Here is a 16,612-nt window from a genome sequence, read left to right as displayed (position 1 = left end):
TTTTTTTTTGGTACCGGTAATTGAACTCAGGCCTTTGCACTTGCAAGGTAGGCGGCAGAACCACTGAGCTAAATGCCCGGCCACAATCCTTTATTTTTGAGATGAGTTCTTGCTAAGTCACAGAATTACCTAGGCTTTAATTTGGAATCCTCCTATCTTACCCTATCAAAGTACTGGGATTACAGCCACCAACGAAATGATCACTGTGGCTGCAAATTGTAGAATGATTGTAAAAAAGTGGTGAGCATCTTGAAGACACATCTTAAGGACCTAGTAAAGCGTGTGGGATATAGCACTCTAGTCATTATTCAACACTGTTTGCTACATGCCTCCTGTGTCTTGTGTAGATGGTATCTGTACAGGGACCAGGGAATCCTCTGAGAAGTTGGCTGAATTACGATCTTTATAAAATTGAGGGCAGGGATGTGGCTCAGTGGTACAGCACTTGCCTAGCATGTGCAAGGCCTTGGGTTCAATCCCAAATATCACATTAAAAGAACAAAAAAGAAAGAAAAAATACTGGCCATGGTGGTACATACCTATAATCCCAGTGCTTGGGAGGATCACCAGGAGTTCAAGGCCAGACTGGGCTACATAGTGAGTTCAAGGCCAGCCTAAACTACGTAGCAAGACCCTGTCTGCAGGGTGTGGTGGCACGTACCTGTAATCCCAGCACTCAGAAAGCTGAGGCAGGAGGATGGAGAGTTTGAAGCTAGCCTGTACTACACAGGAAGAACCTATCTAAAAAGTAAACAACTATATAAAACAACAAACAAAATAGCCCTAGACTTTTCTTGTTCTGCATTTTCTATTTGTTTGCTTGAGACAGGATATCACTGTATTTGTTATCTGAGCTGGTCTTCAACTGCTAGGCTCAAGTGATCCTCTCACTTCAGCTCCCCATTGGTGGGATATTGGCCACCAGCCATGTACCTTCTGCCTTCTTACTTTGAATTTTTCCCTGTAAATCTTTGCCCCTCTCCTCCACATCTATGGTTGGAATCATCTTCTAAGACCCGTAACAAACTCTGCCCTCTTCATGAATACCTACTTTGGTTGACTTAGTCTCACCATGTGGACTTTTTTTGGCAATTAGTGTGTATGCCATCAGTTGGCAATTAATCATTGGCAGCCTTGTGTCATCTCTCCTATTGTCCTGGAATGTTGTTTATGTCTCTTGTTATATAACTTTTTACTTGTTTGTCTTGTCTTACAACCCATTTGAAGTTTTTTTTTTTTTTTTACCAATTGAAGTTTTTTTTTTTTTGTACCAGGGATCAAACTCAGGGCCTTGTGCTTGAGAGGCAGGCAGTGGCTAAGCTAAATCCCCAGCCCTCCCATTTGTATTCTTGAGCACAGGAAACCTATCTTAAGGGTGACCCCAAAATGCCTTGCTCATAGTAGAAGTATAATTTGCCACGTGCTCAGGGACTTCTAGTCATAGAAGCTGCTCAGCAGCTTGATTGGCGTTGTAGTCAGCACATCAGGTTCTCTCCTCCAGCTAATTCACTGTGCCCCTTTTGCCTTTCCCTCCCTAGGCCCCTCACTGTGAGCACGCCTTCTGCAATGCCTGTATCACTCAGTGGTTCTCTCAGCAGCAGACGTGTCCCGTGGACCGTAGCGTCGTGACTGTAGCCCACCTCCGCCCAGTGCCCCGGATCATGCGGAACATGCTGTCAAAGCTGCAGATTGCCTGTGACAACGCTGTGTTTGGTTGCAGTGCCGTTGTCCGACTTGACAACCTCATGTCTCACCTTACTGACTGTGAGCACAACCCGAAGCGGCCTGTGACCTGTGAACAGGGCTGTGGGTGAGAGTTCTTTCCCTTTGCCCTCTTTGAATCAGGGCCTCCCATTGTACACCTATCTCTGACACTGCTTGCAGCTGGGGAGGGCTCACAGATGTAGGCAAGGACATTCCTGGCCTTCTTGGCTTTCTGATCTTCCCTAAGATCTCACCTCCTTGTTGCTTTTCCAACTATGATCTTTATGCTCTTGCTTTAATAAGAGGAGAGCAGTTCAACAATCTTGTGATGACACTAAAGATTGATTCATGTTGTTCTTCCATTGGGGTCCAGTACTACCATCTGTTTGTGAGGCTGAATGCTCTAATTTCCAGACTTCTCATGTTCCTGTAGTCCTTTTTTGTCTATCTGAGAAATGTGAAATATTAGAAATAATGTGGATAGTTGGGGCAGTAAATCCAGGGCTTCTCAGAAATAAACCTGTTGTGGTGGCACATACCTGTAATCACAGCATTTGGGAGGCTGAGGCAGGAGGATGGTTATAAGTTTGAGGCCAGCCTGAGCTATGTAGCAAGACTCAGCCCCTCTCCCCAAAAAAAGTACACAGGCGGAATCAGTAAGAGGAGAGCCATGCAGTCAGTTAAACACTGTCTTTCCTTATCCTGGTCTGTGCCTTTCCTGCTCACCTGTGCCTAATGCTAACAAGGTAGCCTGGTAGGACACATAGCAGTCTCCCTTTCAGTTAATGAGGTCCATCCGATCAGGGAGAGCTATTTAAAAAAACAGAAAAGAAAAAAGGTAGAAACCCTGTAACACTGTATCTTGGAGGCTGAAAAGAGTTCAGAGAAAGGAGACAGCAAAGGGACAAGGAGGAAGTCTGGGAGAAGAAAATAAAGAGAACAAACAACAGGAGGATTGATGCACATTCAGGGCTAGCCTGGGCTACGTAGTAAGTGCAAGGCCAGCTCCTGAACTACACAGAGGGACCTTGTATCCAAAAAAAAAGGGAGAGAGAAAAAAAGAAAATAAATTTAGGATAAGAGAAAGCCCACTCAGCAGTCTTTTCTGTCACTGAAGAAGCCATTTTCCCACGTCTCATTGAATGGGTCGGTTTTGCTCTTTCCCCACCTGGACTGCAGCCTGGAGATGCCCAAAGATGAGCTGCCAAACCACAACTGCATTAAGCACTTGCGTTCTGTGGTCCAGCAGCAGCAGACACGCATCGCAGAGCTGGAGAAGACATCAGCTGAACACAAACACCAGCTGGCAGAGCAGGTAGGGCCCAGAGAACACTCATGGCATTCACTCATCTAACATTTATCTAGTGGCTTCTCTGATGGAACTTTGTTAAGCACTGAGTAGGCAGTTCTATCCCTGTCTTCCTGAAGAAGCCTGTAGCCTGGGGTTCCTCAGATCTCTCAGCTGCCCTCATTCTCAGATAAATGCTTGTCTTAACCATCAAGCCTGGTTCTGCTTCTCTCCCACAGAAGCGAGACATCCAGCTGCTAAAGGCATACATGCGCGCCATCCGCAGTGTCAACCCCAACCTTCAGAACCTGGAGGAGACCATTGAATACAACGAGATCCTAGAGTGAGTGTCATATAGGACATGGAGTCACTCACTCCACATCCTGGTATCGAGGCCTGAAAGGAAGAGCAGGGGAGTGGCGGAGGAGAACAGTTAAGAGCTGGGCCAGGGCCACCGCTTCTCAGATGTTGGGGTGAAGGACAAGGGCAGAGAAGAGGATAACCTCAGCTGCAGTACAGGATCTCTTATTTATTTGGGTAGATGGAAGGGGAAGCCTGTCCGAGGATGCAGTTTATCTGGAATTAGGTGAGTACTGCCATGTAATAAAGCCCTGTGTTAAAGGCTATGGAGTGCTAGGCAGGCCAAAAAGAAATAGAAGCTATGGTCCCTGTCTTCCGGTAGCTTACAACACAGAGAGGAGGCAGAGTGCAAGTCCAGGAAACTGATCTAGAATGCAGCAAAAAAACAAAACAAAACACCAAAGTTTAAGATCTCTTTCAGTTCTGGAGTCCTATACAGTTCATAGTTCACTGTAAGTGTGAAGTTTGTGTGTGTGTGTGTGTGTGTGTGTGTGTGTGTGTGTGACAAATAGTACCCAGTGGGACACAGTACAGTGGAACTATTGCTTCATTCAGTGAATATATGTTGAGCACTTATTATGTGCCAGGCACAATGTATGTTAAGCATTAAGATTGGGATTTTAAAGAAAACAGGAACAGAACATAGTCTTGTGGGATTTAATCTGGTGAGTTATATGTGGTGACTCAGATGGGGTCAACTAGGGAAAGATTTGAGGTTTCTGAGACAATGCAGGAAGGAAAAAACAGTCAAGCTAACCACAGGGTGGGTGGTCGTCCTACTTAGGAGAAGAAACCAATGCAGTGAAAGGGAATGAGCTGTAATGACCACCTCCAACCCCCTCCACACAGGTGGGTGAACTCCCTGCAGCCAGCCAGAGTGACCCGCTGGGGAGGGATGATCTCCACCCCAGACGCTGTGCTCCAGGCTGTAATCAAGCGCTCCCTAGTGGAAAGTGGCTGTCCTGCCTCTATTGTCAACGAGCTCATCGAAAATGCTCACGAACGCAGCTGGCCCCAAGGTCTGGCCACTCTAGAGACAAGACAGATGAACCGGCGCTTCTATGAGAACTACGTGGCCAAGCGCATCCCTGGCAAGCAGGCTGTCGTGGTGATGGCCTGTGAGAACCAGCACATGGGAGATGACATGGTGCAGGAGCCAGGCCTTGTCATGATATTTGCGCATGGTGTAGAGGAGATATAGGAGAGCTTGACTGGCTATCAGAAAGAGATGGAAATTCGAAAACCCTATCACTCCAGCAGCTGGGCCTTGAGTCTTCCCTGTTGTCTTTAAGACCGAGCCACAAATCTCCCTGCTTTTCTGGCACTGAAGGCCATTGGGATACTTTGCTCAGCCTTTCGGGGAGGGGGAACACAGATTCCTGCAGTTTGCCATATTCCCCCCCAAAAAATGCCTGTAAATTTTGTCTGGGTAGGAAAGTCCCCACTTTTGTATTTTCCTGCCAAGAGTCTGTGGTTCCGGATATTTGCAGAAAGCACAAAGAGATTTGTTTTCCCTAGAGGATCAAGGTGGAGTGAGGAATCTGATCATCCCTTTCCTCCAAAACCAAGGAATTGGAGCAGGCAGACCTGTTGACTCTAAGCATTTAGAGGGCAGCTCTGGGGAACAGACATCCAGAAGAAATGGAAGGGTGGAACCACAACCCTAGAAGTAACTGGCCATCACTGAGCTCCGGGGAAGCCTGGATCTTTGTGCCAAGCACTTCGCTATGCAGCCCACCTTAAGGTGCAGTGCCCACTGGGACTGCAGGTGCACAGGTTGGGATGCTAAACGTTTCCAGACGAGTTCTTCCTTCCTACACTTTTTAACAAGGGAATGACAGGGCTAGGGTATGAGTTAGGCTGTTGGGTTCATATGCTCAGCAAGAAGCTGCTTTTTGGCTTTTGCTGAAACAGGGTAGGCACTGCTTTTTGTTGGCACACCCATGATAGTTTCATAGACCCTTCTCCAGCCCTGTGATGGTAGTTATTTTGATAATTTCCTTCGGCTGTTGTTTGTTTATATTTCACAAACCCAATCTGTCCTCCATATATTTTTTAAGGAATGGCCTTGTTGGGGCTGACACCACATTCTAGCCCAGCTACATTGTTGGCATTTTAATTTATTTACTTTTTTTTAAGAAATGAAAAAAAGAAAAAAAACAATTTTAAACGTTTTTTTGTTTTATTTTTTTAGTTTTTATTTTTTGGTGTTCCTGTTGTGGGGATTCTGGATATGGCGGGACAGGGATGGGGTATGTTTACATTTTTCCTTTTCAGCACAACCTTTGGCAATATAGGAAGAGCCAAGAGAGTCGTTGGCTGACTCTATGATGCCTGTTCCACTCCCTATGACCCTGTCTGCAATGAGGAGCTTCCTCTGCTCCTGTGATGGATGTGACAGTCCAGCATCGATGCCTGCACCTCTGAAGAAACTTGCTCCCAGCCCAGTGTCTCAGTGTAAAACCCTGGATTTAGAGCATTAATAGGCAGCCCTCCTCCCATTTCCTTGGAGCTATATAGCTGGGTTCTAAGATTCGCCTCACAAACAGGATTAAGAATTACATCTTTGTGTCTGAAAACAGGCTGTGCTCTGCCGTATGCACCTAAGGACTTCAGCTCCATTTTGGGCTACCTGGGGCCTTCCGTGGCAACTGGCAGAGTAAGTGTGGGGGGTAGGTGTGATTATTTTAATGTGCAGGTGGGAATGGGGTTGGAGAGGGATTAGGAGCTTTTCTACACCACAGAATGGCTTCTTTTTGGGAGTTTTATTCCAGACCAGCTTGCCATTGGTCTGGGTAGTTGGATCCCAGGGGTTGAGATAGAAGGATACAAGCTTAAAAGAGGTAGGATATATTTCCAGCTCCAGGACATCATGCTCAGGAACTTGAAAACGCTGCAATACTTAAGTTTGGTCACATTTCTTCCACTCCCTTTTGCAGCCTGCCTGCCTTACCAGGCCCATATTCTCCTGTCTTCACCCCCACATGGAGCCAGGAAGCTCAGTTAAGGCTTCCTCCCCTTTGCACTAGTGTCTCTGTGGGTTGATGGTTGTGTTGTACATGCTGTTCCATGGTGTTGACTACACTAATAATAAATCTTTCACTCAAATCTCTAAATTCTTAAATCACCATCACTCTCCTTCTTGTGAAGGTTTCTTCTTCTACTTAGGCTTTTCTCCTAACTTAATTCCCTTCCTTCCTTGCTTTGGAACCTATCTTACATCTGACCAATTTTAGGAAGACATTTGTCTGGGGCTGGTGGATACCTCATACCTGCTTTGCAATGTGTGCTCTCCTGCATTCTTTCCTCCCTCCTGATCCATAGCGGCTAAAGCTCTCTCTGGGGATCCAAACTGTGTTGTTTCCATGGTGTGCCTTTACCTCAGTGCTCCTGGGCGTGGGGAATATTTTTAACAGAAGATACACATGCTCCTTTCCCCTCATCCTACAGGCACCTCTCCCATAAGTGTGGAATTCTATCGTAGGCAGGGAAGCCTCCACCCCTCAGTGGTTCCTAATCAAGAAAGTAAATGTGAGGAAGGGAAGCCAAAACAACCATACTTGCTCTGGTTGTCAAACCCTGATAAAGTCTTTTCCTAAGCATTTCCTGCCACCACCTTCTCCCTGGCAAGAGAAGAAAGTTTCCTTCCCTTCCCTGAGCTATAGTTTAAATTTGTTGAACATTTATTGTACATATAATGCAAATCTAAATGTATTCTGGAAACTCTAGTTAGAATGGGGGGTATTTCTGCACTCAGTCTGCTCTTTCATACATGCAACACTTGATTAGAAAATAAAAAGCCACATCACAAAGTAGAGCATAAGAGGCAATATATATATATATATATACCCCAGTGATACTAGTAGTCCTCTTTCCTTTTTTCCCTGAAACTCCTTTCATTTTACCTGCTGCTTGCTTGTTCTTTTGAATGTGATGACTGGTGCCACATCTTTTTAGAATAGTTTCTGTTTGTTTGTTTTTATAGTCTCTCTGTGTAGCCCAGGCTGGCCTCACAATCCTGCCTCAGTTTCCTGAGAGTTAGGATTACAGGCATGCGCTTCTGTGCCCAGCTTGGATTTGATTTTTAGAAACAAATATTCATTGAATCCCTACCCTGGAAAAGTACTACGGTAGGATTGAGGGGCTGGGGGTTCATGTAGCAAAATTGCACCTCCCTTCAGAGATCTTACTCCCTAGGGCCTATAGTAAGGCATAATAAATGTGCTAAGTATTCATGAGCAATAAATGAGCAGAGGAATGAGCCAGGTGTGGAGGAGCATAACTATAATCCCAGCTCTTGGGAGGCTGAAGCAGGAGGATTGCCATGAATTGGAGGCCAGCCTGAATTGCATAGTGAGACCTTGTCTCCAAAGTGGGTGGTGGTGGGGCAGAGGAAGAGAAAGTCACTGACTGATGGGAATCAGGAGAAGTACCACTAGTTCTAGATCAGAAGTCTGCAAACCTTACAACCTGTTGCCTGCTTTTGTGAAAAAAAATATTGGACACAGCTATACCCTGTGTCTCTGGCTGCTTTTGCATTACATTAGCAGAGCTGAGTAGCTATCACAAAATCTAAAATATTTGGCCCTTTACAGAAAAAGTTTGCCATCTATTCCAGACTTCTAATTCTAGGAGAATTAGGAGAAATAGGATTGGTTGGCTTTAGTTTTTTTTACTTTAGTACATTTTAAAAATCAGAATACTTCTAAGGGGTCAGGGATTTAGCTCAGTGGTTCTGCTGCCTGCCTTGCAAGTGCAAGGACCCAAGTTCGATCCCCGGTGTGCCAAGAACAAAACAAAACAAAAAAAGTCAGAACACTTCTATATTGCCAAAATGACCAGTGCTGAGTGGGTATGGTGGTGCACACCTGTAATCTCAGCATGTGGGAAGCTGAGGCAAGAGGGTTGCATGTTTGAGGGCAGCCTGAACTACACAGTGAAACCCCTGTCTAAAAACAAAAAAGACCAGTGCTTAAAATTAACCTAATACAAATCCATATTCACATTTCTTCATTGTCTCATGAAGTCTTTTTTTTTCTTACAAAAATCCTTTTATAGCTAAATAGCTAAATTTTATCTAAGCTTGGGTCCAGTCCAAAACCACACATTACATTGGTGTTATTTATAACTTTATTACTTTTTTTTTTCCTGAGACAGGGACTCACTATGTAGGTCTCACCTGGCCTAACAGTGTCATTTTAAAACTTGTTCCTCTAATCCCTACCTTACTAAATAAAGTCTTGAGAGATTCAAATTAAACAGTTTTGAGAACAGTGCTGGGTATGGTGGTGCATACCTATAATCCCAGCACTCAGGAGGCTGAGGCAGGAGGATTACTATGAGTTTGAGGCCAGCTTGGGCTACATAGTTCAAGTCTGAACTGACCTACATAGTGAGACCCTGTCTTAAAAAACAAAAACAGCAATTCTAAGAACAAGGCATCACAAGAAAAATACTTTCTGTAATTTCAGGATATATACCAAATTATCCTATCATTACTTTGACATCTTCATTGTATATTTTGCATTTTTTGTGTGAGACAGAGTCTCACTATACAATTCAGGTTGGCCTTGAACTCATGGTGATCCTGCTTCAGCCTCCTGAGTGCTGAGATTGCAGGCATGTGCTACCATGCCTGGCGTTTTTCAAAAAAAATTTTTTTTTTTAAGGTGGCTAGGTGAAAAAATACATGCCCAGTAGAAAGTGACACCTGGCAGTGCAGCTCTGTCATGAAAGAACAGGGACCCTGTATTTTCAGATCTTGATTTTTCAAGAAGCTTGGGTTTTTTTGTTTGTTGTTTTTGGTACCAAGGATCGAACTCGGGTCCTTGCACTTGTGAAGCAGGTGGTGGAACCACTGAGCCAAATCCCCAGCCCTCAAGAAACTATACTAAATCTTACTCTTTTTTCACAGTGCTAGGATTGAATATAGGGTCTTGTGCATGCTAAGACAGCTCCTTTACCACTGAGCCACACTCCTAGCCTCAAACTGATACCTCACAACTTTTTTTTTTTTTTTTTTTTTGAGATGGTCTTGCTTTGTAGCCAAGGCTGGTCTCGAACTCACTGCAGTCCTCCTGCTTGAGCCTCCCATGTGCTGGGATTACAGGCCAGCATCACCATACCTGGCTACTTCACAACTTTTTTGGGGGGTGCCAGAGATTGCACTCAGGACCTTGCACTTGCTAGGCAGGTGTGGTGCCACTGAGCTAAATCCTTGGCTACCTTCCAACTTTTAAATGTTGGTTTGCATTTTTTTTTAAATGCTTGAGGGCTGGGGATGTAGCTCAGCAATTCAGCATCTGCCTGGCAAGCTTGAGGCCCTGAGTTCAATTCCCAGTATCAGAAAAATGTTTGAGGGCCAGGGATTTAGCTCAGTGGTTCTCATGCCTGCCTCCCAAGTACAAAGACCCAAGTTCAATCCCTGGTACCAAACAAACAAACTTTAAATGAACAAATTATTTCTTTAGGCTGGGGATTTGGTTCCGCCACCTGCCTCACAAGCGCAAAGACCTGAGTTCAATCCCCAGTACCTCTCCGCAAAATGCTTGAGTGCCAATAACAACATGGTTCCACCAGTTTGCTACCTGTTTTAAGATGAAATCCCAACATGAATAGAAAGTGAAGAATATGGTGAAAAAGAGACAAGTATACCTGGAGCATAAAGTTTATTGAAGGAACAAATGAAAATAAGACTACAAATAATTTGAGGCCAGTTCATGGATAGTAGGGGATTTCAAACTTTATTTTACAGTTAAATATCTGAGAACTGTAATGACTTCTAATTCTGATGGCTGTGAAAAGGAAACAAGAAACAGGTGTCAACAGTATTAATAAGCTTTCCAGTAATCCTTGTAGATAAAATGGCTTGAAATGCAAGAGATATTTAGGAAGAAAAAATGATAGGCCTTAACAGGTTAGATTTGCTTAGCTGACACTAATAATGTATCTGTCAGATACTAGACATGGTGCTAGGCGTCTGAAATAATACATTTATTTGAGACATGACCTGAACGGAGGTAACACCTGAACAAATATTCAAAAGTCCAAATGGAGCCAGGCGTGGTGGCACATGCCTGTAATCCCAGCACTCGGGAGGCTGAGGCAGGAGGATCACTGTGAGTTCGAGACCAGCCTGGGCTACACAGTTCCAGGCCAGTCTCGACTACATAGTGAAACCCTGTCTCAAACCAAACCCGCAAAAGGGTCAGTTACCAACTTGGCTGGACGCAGGAGGAACAGCCTCTTGGAGGACTCACTGGAGCTGAGTGCTGGAGAGGGTCAGATACTGGGCAGTAAGGAAAGAGGCAGCAACCAGATTGAGCCCTTACTGAGTCAGGCACTATTCTAAGTTAAACATGAGTCATCCTGACCAGTTTTGGCATTACTATCAAGCCCATTTTCTCTGTGGGAAATTGAGGCAGAGGACAAAATTCACAGCTAATAATCAGAAGTTGGATTTTAAACCCAGAAATCATCCCACAGCATCAACTCCTAAACATACACATCAGCAAAGGGCACATAACCAAAGATGAGTCAAAGATAAAGACTGAGGCTCCCAGTATGCATGTGGATGAGAACAGAGTGTCATTAACCAGCGTAGGGAGAAGAGGATGAGCACCTTTGGCAGTGAAGCAATGAGTTAATTTGGGGAACACTGGGTCGGAAGCATGTTTGGGTCAATAGACGTTTAGTTAGCATCATTCTGGAGCTTAAGAACAAGAAATTAATGTTAAGATTTTGCCCAGAGATGAACAAAAAATTCTAGGAATGAATGCAGACGCTAAAGGAAACCCTGGAATCTGAATATGGTAGCACATACGTACAATCACCAGCCTCTGAGAGGCTGAGGCCAGAGAAGTTCTAAGCCCAGCCTGGGCAACTTAGCAAAAACCCTGTCTCTTGAAAAGGGCTGGGGCTATAGCTCAGTGTGAAGGCCCTGGGTACAATCCCCAGCACGGCAAAGTGGGGTGGGGAGACACTTAGGTATTCCAAAGGAAATCGGGGAAAATGAGCTACATGATAAGGTTAACTGATTTTTAAAAAGTAGTTTGGTTTTTGGTACCAGAGACTGAAGTAATCTTGAGGTCTGGGGATTTAGCTCAGTGGTTCCACCATCTGCCTCGCAAGCGCACCATCCTGAGTTTGATCCCTGGTACCAAAAAAAAGTTATCTTGAAGTAATAGTTTAAATGTGGCTCAGGCCAGGCATGGTGGTGCATGCCTGTAATCCCAGCACTCGGGAGGCTAAGGCAAGAGGATCACTGTGAGTTTAAGACCAGCCTGGGCTAGATAGTAAATTCAAGGACAACCTGAACTACAAAGCGAGACCCTGTCTCAAAAAACCACATAAAGAAAATATGTGGCTCATAAATTAACTGTGGGGTTCCAGACATGTTTTGTGTACCATCCCTGAAACAACTATAGGTTGAGGTCAATTCAACAGAGGTCTTATAATGATTTGCTTTATAGCACAAACCGCAGAGATTTAGCTAAGCCTCTTAAAATTTGGGACAAACCAACAACTTGGGAGGAGATTATTAAAAGCTTTTGAAATGTTAGCTTTTTTAAAAAAAATTATATAAAAGCAATTTTGACTAGATCTAAATCTATACCTGAAAAGATTGTTGAGTGGTATTTGTTGATTATAAGGTCAAGAGACAAAAGGAACTTCATGAGAGAAGGCACGAATTGGGCTGTCATATGGAGATGACCAACTTAGCTGGGAAGCATCTTATTGGGAAAAGTTAAGGATTGAAAAGAAATAGGTGATGAGCCGGGGATTTAGCTCAGTGGTTCTGCAGTCTGCCTTGTAACCTCAAGGTCCTGAGTTCGATCCCCGGTACTAAAAAGAAAAAAAAGGTGATTTAGGCAGGGTATGTGAATAAAGGAGCTTGTACTTAGTTAGGGATTTGAGGTTCTGGATGGGAGTACTATGATGAAAGCAGTATGTTTTGTTTTGAGACAGGGTCTAATATGTAGTTGAGGCTGGCCTTGAACATGAGACAATCCTCTTGCCTCAGCTTCTAGAGTGCTGAGGTTGCAGGTGTGCACCAGGCACTGGAAGCAGTGTTTTTTGTTTTTATTTTAGTTTTTTGTTTTTTTGAGACAGAGTCTCACTATATAGTTGAGACTAACCTGGAACTCACTATGTAGCCCAGGCCGGTCTCGAACTCACAGCGATCCTCCTGCCTCAGCCTCCCGAGTGCTGGAATTACAGGCATGCACCACCATGCCCGGCTGGAAGCAGTGTTTTAGAGTAATGCTAGGGGAGGATGGACTTAAGTGGGATGGAAGTGGGGTACCCTGAAGTGGCATACCTATTACCTGGAATGAGTTCAGATGATATATGTTGGAGGAAGCAACTGATAGGTGATGGGTACAGGATAAAAGAAAATGTCAAAGAAATCTTAAGGTTGGAAACTATAAGAAATTGAGATAATAGTAGTTACTATAGAGCAGCTAAACGTGGTGGTGCATGCCTGTATCCATACTTGGGAGGCTGTGGCAGGAAGATTGCTGAGAATTCAAGGTCAGCCTGAATTTCATATCAAGACCTTGTCTCAAAAAAAAGAAAACAATTTGGTGATTTGGAATTATCAAATGGTAGTGAGGTTTTGTCTGTTCTGAATGAATGACTGATCCAGTTGAATAAGAAAATTTCAAGGTGTTATGGAAGGATATTTACAGAAAGTTCCTTATGAGGTTGAAGTAGTATTGTAAGCCAAGGTGAAGACAGTAACTTCAGGGAAGATAAGCAAAGCCAAACTCTAAAGCAGGAACTGAAGCAGTAGGTGGACTGTAAATATGTAAGAATGGGGAGAAGGAAGGCAGATCAAGTAACATAAAGATAAAAAGATGACCTGTTGGGATGAAAAGGGGTGTGGACCTAGAGGGATGGTAGGAATTTGAAATTACCTATCATACACAAAGGTTCAAAACCTTGGCCTGTCCTTAAAGTTAGAAGAGAAGCATCTGAGAATGCAAAAGATGACCTTCAGGTACCAAACTACCTCTACTGTATTCCCATTCTTGGTCTAGACTAAGCCTAGAGCCTCCATTTTGTAAACCATGGGTTTATTCTCCCTTTCACAACATGGTTGTTGGTTGCCCTCTGCTGGTCAGTTTTGGTCTTGGCTCTCCAGATAACAGAGCAAGAGCAAAATGGGATGTGCTGGGAGCACAATACAGTACTGAGACAATTACATTCTATGAAATTATTTCAATACTAGAAAATGAGCTTAGATGATATGTAATCATAAAAAGTATTTCAGTATATATTTGATCACATCTATGCATAAGGCCTTAGAGAAAATATGTAAAGTACACAGTACTAACTCAGTTTATAATCCAGTCCAGGTGAAAATTAAAATATGTGTATGTATATATGTATGTATATGTATATGTATATATATATGTATATATACACATATATGTATGTATATATACATATATATATGTATGTATATATACATATATATATGTATATATATATATATGTATATATGATCAGGGATTTAGCTCAGTGATTCTGCCGCCTGCCTCACAAGCACAATGTCCTAAATTCGATCCCTAGTACAAAAAAAAAATCAAAATATGTATGTGTAATTACTGTAAAAGCACTTATTTTTTTTGTTTGTTTTTTTGAGACAGGGTCTCACTATGTAGTTGAGACAGAACTGGAACTCACTATGTAGCCCAGGCTGGTCTCAAACTCACAGCGATCCTCCTGCCTCAGCCTCCCTGAGTGATCGTGGGATCACAGGCGTGAGCCACCACGCCCGGTTTGTAATAGCACTTATTTACATAACAAAACTTCATTCATTTACTTTTCAGTGAACTAAAACCCCATTTTTAATTTTGTGATAGGGTCTTGCTAAACTATTAAATTGTGCAGGCTAGGCTGGAACTTTTAATCCTCCTGCTTCAGACTCCAGAGTGGTGGGATTACAGGCATGTACTACCAGGCTATAGGCTACAACAAAATTTTAAAAACTGCATAGCTTTTTTTTTTTTGAGACAGGGTCTTGGTAGTTTAAGGCCTCAAACTGGCCTTGAACTCAATCCTCCCGCCTCACCCTACCAAGACATGAACAAGGCCAAATAACTCTATTGGAAAATAAAAGAATACTGCTGAAAATAAAAGTGCCAGGTGTGGTGGTGCATCCCAGCACCCTGGAGGCTGAGAAGATCACCTTGAGTTCAAGGCCAGCCTGGGTCACACAGCAAGATCCTGTCTCAAAAAATAAGAGAATGTTGCTATGTGGAATATAAAGTGGAAGAGTAGTGAGAGAAAAGGTCTCTTCTCTTAGATCATGTGATACTGTACAAAAAAGCCATAGCAAGGTAGGCTTAAGGGCAGCTACTGTGGATGCCTCAGTGCCGTTCAATACACATTAACTTGGGCTAGGGTGGATGATCAGTGGTAGAGCACTTGCCTAGCGTGTGCAAAACGCTGAGTTTGATCCCCAGAGCTGGGGGAAAAAAAATCATCCTGGCAAAGCAGTAGGCCCAACCTGCACTCCCCTTAGAAAAGTAGATTGACTTGAAACATATGTAGAAGGCAGAATGGTAAATAGAACTTGTTTTAATTTTGTAGAAGCATGTCAAGAAATTCCTTGCATGCAACTTGGCAAATGCTGCTGGCTGACTGATGGGCTCCAGCTGGAATGATCAGTGATAGCGGAGGAGGGGTCCAAGGAGAATTGCTCAGCAATAGCTGGCAGAGTGAGGAGAGCTCAATTTCTCTTGAGCCCCCTGCTCTCTGCGATCCTTAGGGAAGATGCCACTGTAAGAGAAATGAGGTACAAGGCTGGAAGGAGTGGTGCAGTTCTGTAATCCCAGCACTCTGGGAGGCGGAGGTAGGAGAATCGCATGATCAGCCCAACCTGGGCTACTTAGCAATTTAACAAGACTCCGTCTGGAATTAAAAGCCCCCATCCTAACAGCACCCCTAGTGTCTTAAGGTCTTGCTTTTTCTCCTCCCACCCTTTACACACACACACACACACACACACAGAGTGCAAAAAGCCCATTAACAACAGATCAAGGACTGGATGATGTGACTGAAGGGAGTTTAGAGGTTAGAGAAGAAAATTCCGTAGCTTGCCCAAAACACAAAGAATTTAAAACAGTACCTGGCGCATGGCGAGCACCCAGTAGAAAGTTACTCTCGCACTTGTAGCTGCAGAGGTTGTTTCAGTAATCCCCACCCAGCCCTGCCTACCTGACAAGCCTCAAGAAGTGACAGGATGCCATTTTCTGAGTCTTCAGGGTCAGCGGATACACAAGGTAGGACTTCCAGTCACGAAATTCAAAGGCTCCCTTTTCCTACAAACTCCCGGGTTGACTGTTCTTGCTGAACAATCACATTCCCAAACTCTTTACCCAATTTCTTTGCTGTCCGCTCAAAAGAATGAGCCTTATAACAGTTCTGCTAACAAACTGCAAGTTAGAGAATTTTTTTAAAGCTTCACATCCTATCAGCCAACACAGTGCTGCATAATTTAATTTCCAGGATCACCCTCGGCCTCCTCTAGGCAGGGGTGTGACCTTTGGGTTTCCCCTTTCGAGAACGAAAGGGAAGTGCAAGAAAGTGCGAGGACCGGGATTTCCTTTATCCGTAGTGAAGCGAAAAAGAACAGCCGTCACGAACAGGATTCGAACCTGTGCGGGGAAACCCCATTGGATTTCGAGTCCAACGCCTTAACCACTCGGCCACCGTGACTTCCAAAACCGCATTTTGCCACGCGCTTACAGAAAGGGCGAAACCCAGGGCTGGGGAACCGGGAGGCGTGCACCTGGCGACTCCCAGCCCGCGCCCCTTACCTCGCGCCGCGCCCTTCCGAGGCTGAGTCGGACGCCCGGGACGGGGGCTGGAGGAGCGCAGACCTGTGGGGAGCAGAAGCGACCAGCCGAGCGGGGAGGGCAGGGCCCGGGCCGCGTCTGAGGGGACTTCGGGGAGGGGGCAAGGCGTGGCGCGTGAGGCCGAGTCAGGTGTAAAAGGAGCGCCTGGTCGAGAAGTAGAGCGAGGAACTTCCTTCGGGAAAGGGGTCTGAGTTTCTCGGGATTAGGGATCTACTCCGGGCTGGGACAGTGCAGGGAGGGCACTCGGGGTTATGGGCTGGGCCCTTGGGAAGTGTTGTAGGAGTGGCCTCCTCCGGGCTGAGAGGCAGAACCCGGGGAAAGGGCCTAGCAGGGAGAAAAGAGCGCTTTGGAAGAGCGGCGCCGCCCCCCGGAAGTCGCCGCCGCCAGGGAGCCC

The 16,612-nt window shown here is 44.7% G+C and overlaps 1 protein-coding gene and 2 non-coding genes across 10 annotated transcripts in view; 2 read left to right on the top strand and 1 right to left on the bottom strand.

Annotated features, from left to right (window-relative positions):
* Window positions 1-7,685, top strand: part of Rnf41 (ring finger protein 41) — a 34,823-nt gene extending 27,138 nt beyond the window's left edge. For 7 of the 8 annotated variants that reach the window (XM_033763700.1, XM_033763701.1, XM_033763697.1 and 4 more), the window contains 5 exons: window positions 1,539-1,810; window positions 2,884-3,019; window positions 3,232-3,335; window positions 3,534-3,578; window positions 4,202-7,685. In XM_033763700.1, the coding sequence (XP_033619591.1) occupies window positions 1,539-1,810; window positions 2,884-3,019; window positions 3,232-3,335; window positions 3,534-3,578; window positions 4,202-4,553 (909 nt within the window). In that variant the 3' untranslated portion in view covers window positions 4,554-7,685. The remainder of the gene's footprint in view (window positions 1-1,538; window positions 1,811-2,883; window positions 3,020-3,231; window positions 3,336-3,533; window positions 3,579-4,201) is intronic. The other variant, XM_010644687.2, reaches the window with a different exon arrangement.
* On the top strand, window positions 2,402-2,541 carry LOC117286202. The gene has a single exon (XR_004517348.1).
* An 8,311-nt stretch (window positions 7,686-15,996) lies between the features above and the next one.
* Window positions 15,997-16,078, bottom strand: Trnas-cga. The gene has a single exon. It is a non-coding gene; the product is annotated as a tRNA-Ser (tRNA).
* Window positions 16,079-16,612: the final 534 nt, after the last annotated feature.

This window comes from Fukomys damarensis, unplaced genomic scaffold (genome assembly GCF_012274545.1).
Source record: "Fukomys damarensis isolate Sample0158 unplaced genomic scaffold, DMR_v1.0_HiC HiC_scaffold_15, whole genome shotgun sequence".
NCBI lineage: Eukaryota > Metazoa > Chordata > Mammalia > Rodentia > Bathyergidae > Fukomys > Fukomys damarensis.
The sequence above is the reverse complement of the archived record's forward strand: the minus strand, read 5'-3'. Positions and strand labels throughout refer to the sequence as shown.